An 11,172-nucleotide genomic window follows, 5' to 3' on the forward strand; every position below is an offset into this window, starting at 1 on the left:
TTTATGTTCAGGACTATGATTTACGATAATATAATGAATGTTATTAATAATGGTACTATTGAGTATTTATGATAATTTTTAGAACTTGTGGGTATAAGTCATGTTTCATGTTTTTCCAAACCAAACTTCACCCAAAACAGATGTCCAAACACATTTTCATCTTCAAACCAAACTTCACCCAAATCAGATTTTTTCAGAATAAATTTGGAAATTTATGGTCAAACGCTGGCTAACTTTAATCTTCTACATTTCTCTTAGCTCCAAAAAAAGCAAAAATTCTAACTTTAATTTCCAAAAAAATTCACTCCCATTTCTCCTTAAATTGTGAAAAATTGTGGGGTACATTTGTTTTTACCATTTAGAGATAGAGATTCTTGAAAAAGTAAGTATATTATTCAGTTATAGTATAAATGTTATAGCTACTGTATACTCTGAATTTTGTTTAGTAACAATTTTTTTTTTTTGTTGGAATTATATCCATTTGGGTCTGAAGGTTTTTAGAAGTCATACTACTCTTTAGGTAAATTTTTGTTGAATTTTTGTAAAGCTCAAAAATTTGAAGGGTTCCTAAATTTTAATCTTCTTTGTTATGTATATTCTTAATTTTCTTGAATTTTTTATGTAATTGTTTGTAGACAGAATATTCTTGTGATTATGTTCATTTGGGACTAAAGGGTTTTAGAATTGATATATTTTTATGGGTAAAATGATATCCTTGAAATGTGTATTACATTTGTTTTACATTTAAGGGGTTTGAATGATTTGTGCTATTTTAACCTTATTTTGCCTTTTTTTCTTCTTCTGGATGATAGAGTTAAAAAATTAGATCTTTAATGGAGGATTCAAGAAGAGGAAGGGGACATGAATACAACTTGGCTTGGAGGAAAGCTGAAGAAGCAGGTTTCATTTATTTCCTTTATTATATTCACTATCCATATAAAGAACTTCTAGCACTTTTTTAAATTATTACTATTATTATTTTATATAATATTGGCATGAGATGAGCTTGTATGTTGTAACATTGTTAGTGAGATTCATATAGCGAGGAGCGAAGCTACACTCTTGTAAGGGTGGTCAGTTACACTATATATATATATATAGGTAAAATATTAGTTTTAAAGGTCTATAACATATATAGGTAAATATTGATCAATCTTTTTTTTACTTCTTCTAAGTTTGAACACCCTTGGAGAAATTTCTGACTTCACCACTGCATATAGCCGACCCTGACTTGTTTGGGATAGAGGCGTAGTAGTAGTAGTTGTTGTTGTATTATATTCATTATTATCCATAGTGCTCATTGTTTGATTGAGGTTTAGTTTTGTGTATTTTTTTCCCTTTTGGGGTAAATGAAGTTCGTGTGGGGTTTTCATTGTATATCTGTAGCTTTGAGGCGATATCAAGCGACCCACTGGTTAGAATGTTTCGTCGGGCCATTAGGTATATCAAGCCAGCCTTCTGAGAGAGAGTTTGTTTCTTGCTTGAGAAATGGTTTGGTACTTTGCAATTTGATTAACAAAGTTCAACCAGGATCAGTTCCAAAGGTACATTACTATCTAGTATGCAAAAAAAAGCAGCTCTTTATGCAACCTTTGTTATTCGTTCGATGTTGTTTTTATGCTGTGGTACTTGTTTTTAGGTTGTAGACAACCACACGCCTTCGCATTCAATCATGTGGGATTCTCAGCCATTGCCAGCATATCAATATTTTGAGAACAGTAGGAACTTTTTGGTAGCTGTGGAAGATTTAAAGCTACCAGCTTTTGAGGCATCTGTTTTTGAAAGGGTAAAATTATAGCTAATTACTTTTGTCTTCTTTGTAAGTTTTATAATGAAATGGAGGCTGGAATGAGATACCAATTTTTCAATTCATTTTCTGCATTCTTGGGATAATATAGAGGCGGGTTCATCGACAAAGGTTGTGGATTGCATTTTGGAACTTAAAGCATACCATGAGTGGAAGCAAATGACTGGTGGCGTAAGATGCTATAAGCCTTTGAGGTCTCCTCTCTTGACCCCTTCGAGGGGAAGGATTCAAGCACGACAACCTATGACGATTAATTCTGATAGTTGCAGGCGATTGGATACTGAAGTAACATATATGATTTTACACCTCTTCCCACGAGTTTCAGAAAAATATGTCAGATATATCGTGGTCCTTATGAATAAGTGATTTCTAAATACATGAAATGGCTGTGGATGGTGTAAGAGACGAACAAAGTCAAGCACGAATTGTGAAGACCTTTAGGTACTTCATGGTTTCCAAAATCCAACTTCAGTTGGTAAATAATGTGACTCCCCTCAAACACTTTTTGCGCTAGCATAGGTAGCTAGATGACCTAAACAGAACAATATATCTCCTGCAGTAGAGTCGAATAAGGGTTGATGACGGTGAACCATAAAGTGTTTTAGTCTGTCGAAGGCTGTGAGAGTACTAAATTGTACCTTGGTTGTTAAGATATTTCATTTCTATTCTTGTTAAGCTTAAGTATGAGTGGTCTGCAAGCAAATTAGCTGTGATGCTTTGATTTGCACAAGATTCTTTCCAGTTCAACACTTGGCTTATTTGCTAAATACTTTCTTGTTTTGCTAAGATCACTGTCATGGATGACTAATATTTTAAGCTGGCAGAATCTTAAGGTCCTGTTATCAAGCACGAAAAGAGAATTTGAAGATCTGCAGTCTCAACTACAAAGTGATCTGAAGCAACTTGGTATGTTTTCTGTAAAAAGAAACCTACATTCCATCTACTAAAAGGTCACATGTCACATATCTATATCAAGAATTGTTCCAATAATTTGAAAGCTAAATTTTGAGGTTTGATTTAACATGGTTTCAGGAGATCAAGTGCTCGAGATGTCTAATGCTGCTCTTGGATATCACAAGGTTCTGAAAGAAAACAGAACTTTGCATAACATGGTTCAGGACCTAAATGGTATTTCAACAATGATATCATCGACAAATGTACTAATTGCTTACTAACTTTTTATCTCACTTTTTATGGTGGGAGTAAAGTCTGTCAAAGAATATCAAGTGAAAGTAAAAGGCTGAATTGCTATCCCTATAAGTGTACCTGTTAGAATCAAGTTTTGTTCCACAGAAGCTCTCTAATCTTGCTGTATTTATCTATTGTTTAGGGAATATTCGAGTTTACTGCAGAATAAGGCCTGCTTTCAGTACAGAAGCGAAAACTGCCATAGATTTTATTGGAGAAGATGGTTCTTTGGTTGTAATTGACCCACTAAAATCCTGGAAAGATGGGGGGAAAATCTTCCAGTTCAACCGTGTTTTTGGTCCTACTGCCACTCAGGGTAATGGATACTGTTACATAGTACAGTTGAAGATACATCTTCCATTTTCTTTTTCTAATATTGTTTCTTGTAACACTACTTAATTTTACAGAAGATGTATTTAGAAACACTAAACCGCTTGTAAGATCTGTGATGGATGGTTACAATGTGTGCATATTTGCTTATGGTCAAACTGGATCAGGGAAAACATATACTATGGTCAAACATGAGTGGCAACGGTTTGGCTCTGCCTGATGCTAGCATACATCCAGTGAATTGTGCTGCAGATGTTATAAACCTGATGAAACTTGGTGACTTGAACCGTGCCGTTGGCTGTACTGCCATGAACAACCGCAGTAGCCGTTCACACAGGTAGGCCAACTAAACAGCATTTAAGTTGTTTCTATTCCATTGCCACTCAGAAGATTCTTAAATTTGTTTAAGTTTTATTTATGCTAACATGAAATACTTGCAGTGTGCTGACTGTACATGTGCATGGTGAAGATACATCTGGAAACATAATACACAGTTGCCTCCATTTGGTTGATCTTGCTGGTAGTGAACGAGTTGACAAGTCAGAAGTTACTGGAGACGGCCTCAAAGAGGCACAACATATAAATAAATCTCTCTCTTGCTTGCGCGATGTGATCACAGCATTGGCACAGAAGAATTCTCACATCCCTTGTAGAAACAGCAAACTCACATTACTCTTGCAGAACTCTTTAGGTTTGTACAAATAAATTATTCAATTAGCTCAAGATTTCGCGCTCCAGATATAGCAACTCACATCACTGATATAGACAATATTTAGTCATAATATGAATTTAGGCTTTGAAACATCATGTAGGAATGTTTTTGAGTTCTGCAATTACGACCATTTATAGTTTTACTAATGTTTTTTATGGTGTCTTTCAGGTAGACATGCAAAAACATTGATGTTTGCTCATGTTAGTCCTGAAGGGGATTCCTTTGGAGAAACAGTTAGTACTCTGAAGTTTGCACAGAGGGTTTCGAGTGTGGAACTTGGTGCAGCTCGTTTAAATAAAGAGAGCAACGAAGTTTTAGAACTCAAAGCTGAGGTAAAACACATTCATTTTCATGATATTATATGGTTATAAGTATACAGTGGCTTAAAAGATGGGTTATAAGACAAAATAAACAAAAAATTCTTGGGCTTAGAGTGTTGGATTATCATTCATTACCTGTCAGCTGCTCCAATTACTGTAGATTGAGACCCTCAAAAAGGCGTTGGCTAACAAGGAAACACAAACTCCGCAAATGAACAAACCAAAGGAACAAGAACACCTTTCCAGAAGCCTAAAGTAATAGCTGAGAGACCCACTCCACGAGCTCGAAGATTAAGCATAGAGAATTGCACCACCATTAGGGTACAAAAGGCCAACGCTGATGATGAAACGGGATCCAAAACCCCAGCTGTGAAAACTTGTTCGAGAAGATTAAGTTTAGAAGGGCCAAGATTAGCCAGTAAGAACCTTGAACAGATCAAATCATTAGAAACCACAAGCAAGCGAGATGATAATCCAGAAGTTGTGTGCTTACAGAAATCTAGTGAGCTTCAAGAGGGAGATGATGTCACAAAATTGTATGATCAAGTTGGTAATGGTATCTGCATGGAGGCTCCTCACAGTCCAACTTCTGCGTGTAAACGCCAGCAGCTCGAAGCCCAACTGCTGGTTTTAAAATTCAGCAGGCTCATCGGAGTCCAACTTCTGCCTATAAAAGCCAGCAGCCTCCTCGGAGTCCAACTTCTGTTTTTAAGAGCTGCAATGCACCTAGGAGTCCAACAAGTTCTGCCATTAAAAGCCAGGGGGTGAAAACAACAGATAACAGGACAAGTATTCCTTCTCTTTAACTACCCAAAACACCCGAGCCACCACTGATAACCTCTATAGATGAGATCAAGGGAGGAATGCGAAGTGACCGTACAATTTCATCCGAATTCCAGACGCCTACTTTGATTAGCAGCACTCATGGAAAGGGATCTCAAATACGAAGATCACTTCACACTATTGGGAAACTGATTAATGGCTCCTACAGAAAGTAAGTGATCCATTCCCTGATCGCATTTTAGTTGTTTTTATGCATTTAATCAATTCGTATGAACATAGGAAGCTGTAGCTTTTTGGAAGTTCAACAGTGTGATTTTTGTTGCCTGAGAATTGTGTTTATTGACTTGTGAAAACTTACAGGAACCAACAGAAAAGGACTGAAGCAGCACCACTATCACCTTTCAATTGCCAAAATGAGGTGAAGTCACCAATCGCTTCTAATGCACGGACACTAAGAAGACAATCCCTAACTGGCATTCCACCACCAACCATGTCGAGGAGATCTTCACTTGGAGGAGGGACCTTGCCTGATTCTTGTAAGCAAAATGAACAATATATCTCAGCTAACAAACTATAATGACCAAATGTAGTATTTACAGAATCTTTGTTCATTTTATAGGTGCAAACGAAAGCAGAAATTCCAAGACTCCTCCATCACGCGCTTCAGCCAAGTCGAGGTGGCTATAAGGAACACTAAGTAGTTAACGTCAAGGAGCTAGCTGTAGGGATCAACAAGTAGTGCTTTGGCTTTGGTATACTGAATACTGACTACTTCACATCAAGCTAGGACAAACATTGATGACACGGTTATGCTGCAGATACTCGCTGCAAGTGTAGATGTAGTAAGGCTGTTAACATTGATATTTCTGTACAGACTACTGAGGCAGAAATTAGGAACTGGAGGGGCCACAAAGATGCAAAGTCTTTGTTATTTGAACCATGAATAAACTTATAGAAGCACATTGTTGTATACCAATCAAAAAACTAACATTTCAATGAAAGTTCTTTTCATCAATGCCTGCTTTAGATGTATACAAGTAAAAAAATTCTTCCTTTACTACAAGTTTGCATGACCATCTGGTTCTGCATTGGCTTGTGATGAAAAACAACATTTAGCAAGACATAGAAACTGCAATAGAGCATGTCTAAAAGCTCAAACTTTTCAGCACAACCTAAATGCTAGTTAAGATTAAAGATTACCTTTAAAAAGGTATTTATGTTCATTCTTTGGGTTGACTAATATACATCTGTCTCGAAAGATCAACAATATTCTTAAATAAATGCAGACTTTAGCGAAAAATAGGACACAATGGAAGAAAAAAATTTATGTAGGCAATACCAATTAGATGGGAATGTTTGTCATGTTAATACGTTTACTTTAGGTTCTATACTTTCTGACAGTCTTTTAACCCTATAAGAAATTCTTATACCAGTTGGAAATATAGAAAATTTCTGGTACTTCACATGGTCAGTGAAATTTCATATAGCCGATCCCAACTTGTTTGATACTGAAACATAATTATTGTTGCCGTTAAATACAAATTTAGACATTATTTGGTTGCGAGACTTGTTCAAGAACAAGTGAAGGGAGGTATATGCAATGCAATGTAAATTAAAGGGGCTATTGATATAATTTTGAGGAGGAACCAATCATTTGAGGGAAATCTTGAGCAGAATGCAACCCTTCACGCACACACACCCAAACCATCTTTTGATGGTCAAATATTTGTCAAATCCTTGAAACTAATGCTCTATAATTCCCAAGAAAAGTTTAGATTATTTAGATTTTTGTCTTTTGAAAGAATGGACACCATTTACTTAATACCCTTGATGTTTTAGACTTGCAGAATATTCATGTCATTTACAACACAAAAATACTACTAAAAACAGTAACAAATTAGTAGCAAAATATTCCAGAATAGCTTCTGAAATATCTACACGAGAAATTTGCCCTCTACTAAGCCACAGTTTTAGCCAGATTCCACCATATTCCAAGTTTTCAACACCAAAAATTACAGAGCAGTAGCCCATTCCAACCACCAAGAATTTTTGGCCATTACCAGAAAGAGTCACAGATATGTCCAATGCAATACCGGCCATCTCTAATGTTGTGGCAATGCAGGGGTATATGACATAACCAGGTAAACAGTACTAAATACATGCAAACAGCAACGTACAGAGTTCTGTTCTTGAGACCCCTGTCCATATGAGCTTAAATCTCCACGTGCAATTTCTCCGGCACAATAAGTTCCTGAGAAGGTAACCCCAGGGAAGTTCTCCAAGAAAGGTGAGCCGTCTACATTAGGTTCACCAAAAAATAACTTGCCACGGCCACAACAAGCAAACATAATACCACCAAAAACAGACTTCTTATTATGCATATCTAAACCATTGCCATTAGTATGATCATCACTTTGGTAGTTAAGATCTTGCTTCAAATGTCTGAAGCTGTTTGATACATGGTTGCAAGAAACACGTGCCAAATCAGATTTTGCCTGGTAAAACTGAAAGGAGTCTCCACTTCTGATACCAACACCATGGACATATAGATACTCCTCATCACCTCTGCAAATTATTACAATTAGTTATAGAAGTGAGGAGGACAAGGAAAAGCATACAAGGCTTTCAGCATAATGATTGATTTCAACAAGATACTAAAACGCTTTTCCATGTTAGCAGAAACAAACTTAAGTAACAAACGGACTTCACAACTCTCTCGAGAAAAATTTATGGAAACTTTTTGGAGAATAACCTCCACCGGCATGCTTTGCCTATTCTTCACCTCGGGAAGCCAAAAAGGTTGTTTATATAGACTATAGACAGCAGAACATGACAAAATGAGGAACATTCAAACACCATATGTGAAGACCAAAAAGGCATAATCAAGCGTGATGGTGCGTGCATTAATCACCTTAAAACCTCATGGAATTCATGCATATTTATCCAGCTTGGCTTTTCCTTCCCAATAGAGCATTTCCTTCTTTTTGTAACTCCAACATAGAGAGCTGGACAATTGATATGACCACCGAGCTGGTGAAATAAAATCATAGAAAAGAAACATCTCAAGTCAGAGAAGAGTGCGAAATTTTGTTCAGTGGGTTTCAGACACACACGTGATGGTAGATGTACACTTGCATTTCTGAACTTAAAATGCTTCACTACGGTGGAAGGAATCAAGGAAAAGAAAACAAGACGAGTTACACACACCACAAATCGTGGAAGTATTTGATAATTTCCTTTATTGTGAATTACTTCGTTCAGAACTGGTTTAAATTTACTTCACAAGATGTACTACCTTACCTCATCATAAATCTGATCTAAAATAGTCTGACCATCCAGACTCTCGCGCACTGCTTCTCTTTTCGCGGTGAGCCAAGTGGAATAATCTTTAGGTCTCTCCCTAACAGAAACAGCTTTGTATGCAGGTCCAATTGGTGAAATGCCAGTGGATAACATCACATGAAACTGAGTTTCCCCAACACCTGTTTACAGGTTCCCAGAAAATGATTGCCACAATAAACTCCCTGGAAATATAATATACTAAATTACCTAAAGAGATGACAGTATAAGCAGAAGACAAGGAATCTAATACTTTTAACTAGATAAGAGTCTAATATATTTAACTATATTTACTCATATAACTGCAAAAGAAACATCAGCATAACTTTAAGAATTTATGATAATTTCAAAAATACTAAGGATATGTACTTCTAACATCAGCAACTATACAGTGCTCAAGCTATAAATAATCATAAAATTTCATACAAACTCAACAACTCGGGTTAGTTAAGCCTGTATATTCATCATCTGATGATTAAACAGTTATCTATTAACACAACTGAGAAACCAAATAATACACATGCCCAATCTCTCTTTCTCTTTCACTCTCTATATCAGACTAGCATTGGTGGCCCGGTTCTCTCTGACCCGAATGCCTTATAAAACAGTGCTCTTGTTAATGAACAAACAGGATTATAATTTGAAACCGCAAAGTTTCAGTTAAGATATAATTGCATACCAGAAGGCTTGCCTCTATCCGTTGAAAATAAAAGAGCAATAGCAGCTGAACTGGACGCTTTGTTATTAGAACAGTTAATTGCTGTATCACCTCGGTATAAAAACTGAGAACCTCCGTCACCCACAATGACAGTCTCAGAGGAAAAAGCATAATCTACAAACACAAAATGGCACACTGAAAATATAACTTGTTTCTCACAGAATCAACATAAAGGTATATGAGTTTTGCATAAATAAAAATTATGAAGCTTACTCACCCAACTTTTCAAGGACAGGTTTGATGTCAGTGTCCTCGTCCTAGAACAACATTCAAATGATCCTTATTACAGTTATTATTTTGAAAAAGGTAACAATGATATTCTTCAGCACCCATAAAACGGGGCTGGTATCTAATATTTACAAGTACAGCCCCTGAAAATCTTACAGAGAATCAAAAAGATCTAGTAGTGATTCTACATCACCTATCAACTGTTCTTTACACCAAAAATGAAAAAGAGAAATACAAGAACTCTTGATTTTTTGTGTTGAACTGCTCTTGCCTTCAAAATATCTTGCATTCCTCTCCTTCCAAACTGTCCACCATATGCAAGCTGGAACAATCTTCCACTATTCCTTGAGACCAGAGGCGGATCCAGGATTTAAAGTTTATGGGTTCTTATAGCGACCTTAAATAAATATACAATAAGTAAATGGGTTCACAATCAAATATTTATGGATATTCAAAACATCTTGCATTCCTCTCCTTCCAAACTGTCCATGATATGCAAGCTGGAACAATCTTCCACCATTCCTTGTGACAGGTTCTTCCCCTAATACTGTTCCAGCTGCATATCAGGCCAATGGTGTCTTTGGGCATTACCCAAACAATACCAGCTAGTGCTATAAAGAGCTGCCAAAGTTGTCTAGTAATAACACAATGTAAGAAAAGATGCTCATGGGTTTCATCTTCCTGTTGACATAGAAAGCATGTAGAGCTGGTCTGAATACTTCTTTTTTGGAGAATTTCTAGAGTGAGGCAGGCTTTTCTTACCACTAACCATGAAAAGCAAATAACTTTGAATGGTGCTTTGATCTTCCAAATCTTTTTTCAAGGCCAAGGATAGTTGGGGTGTCCTCTGGATGATAGATAGTTGTATGCTGCCTTGAGTGTAAATTTAGAGCAACAATTTGAATATTGTTTAGAACAAAACTGAGGTCCTAAAATGTTCTCTTATATAATAGAATAATACTCTCTCTCTCAAAGGGGAGCCTTCAAGTTGTCTCCGTGTGACCTATATGTCACGGGTTCAAGCCGTGGAATCAACCACTGATACTTGCATCAGGGTAGGCTGCCTACATCACACCCCTTGGGGTGCGGCCCTTCCCTGAACCCTGCGTGAATGCGGGATGATTCGTGCACCGGGCTGCCCTTTTTAAAAATTTTGACAGCTTCCATCATACTTTTTAATTTGGTACAACAGCAACAACAAAAACTACTACTACTACTATTACTACCAGGGGTGTTCATTGTTCGGTTTGAATCGGTTTTTTCCTAAAAAGTAACCAAACCAACTAAGTCGATTTTTTAAATATTGGAACCGAACCAAACTAGTTAAGTCATTTTTTATTGATTCGGTTTATGTAGGTGTTTTCAATTTTTTCGGTTATTTATCGATTTTTTCTTAAATATGAGATATACACTACCAAACACATATTCCGACGATTACATTTTCAATGTAACATTATCAAACCAATTGTTATTTGAGATATCTATCATTTATCAAGATATATTGATGATAATTGAATCAAATAATGGTGAATAATTTAAGGACTCAATTAAAAATAGATTATTTTTAACATGAAATAGATTCTTGTATTTAGCAAAAGAAACTACCAATCAAACTAGAATGTAAATGCAAGAAACTAGATTATTATAATAGCAAAGAACTATATTAGAATAAGGGTGGCAAGTGGGCCGGTCCAGGCCCGGGTATATATGATATAGATCTGAAGTATTCGACATAGGTATGTTATTT

General features: G+C 36.3%; 1 protein-coding gene and 1 pseudogene across 2 annotated transcripts; one reads left to right on the top strand and one right to left on the bottom strand.

Annotated features, from left to right (window-relative positions):
• The first annotated feature begins 762 nt into the window (after nt 1–762).
• LOC107788064 (kinesin-like protein KIN-14L) lies at nt 763–6,155 on the top strand (annotated as a pseudogene).
• Nucleotides 6,156–6,991: 836 nt separating this feature from the next.
• On the bottom strand, nt 6,992–9,815 carry LOC107782358 (F-box/LRR-repeat protein At5g63520-like). Of its 2 annotated transcripts, XM_016603235.2 has the most exons (5): nt 9,415–9,815; nt 9,159–9,311; nt 8,441–8,622; nt 8,052–8,170; nt 6,992–7,705 (listed from the first exon to the last, which is right to left on the bottom strand). In XM_016603235.2, exons 3-5 carry the CDS (start codon nt 8,594–8,596, stop codon nt 7,243–7,245), a joined length of 738 nt encoding a protein of 245 aa, XP_016458721.2. In that variant the 5' UTR covers nt 8,597–8,622; nt 9,159–9,311; nt 9,415–9,815; the 3' UTR covers nt 6,992–7,242. The 2 variants fall into 2 exon arrangements, with proteins under 2 accessions (XP_016458721.2, XP_075102539.1); XM_075246438.1 differs by lacking the exons at nt 9,159–9,311; nt 9,415–9,815 and having other exon boundaries at nt 8,441–8,760.
• Between the last annotated feature and the right edge of the window lie 1,357 nt (nt 9,816–11,172).

The sequence above is a fragment of the Nicotiana tabacum genome, chromosome 23 (assembly GCF_000715075.1).
Source record: "Nicotiana tabacum cultivar K326 chromosome 23, ASM71507v2, whole genome shotgun sequence".
Classification (NCBI taxonomy): domain Eukaryota; kingdom Viridiplantae; phylum Streptophyta; class Magnoliopsida; order Solanales; family Solanaceae; genus Nicotiana; species Nicotiana tabacum.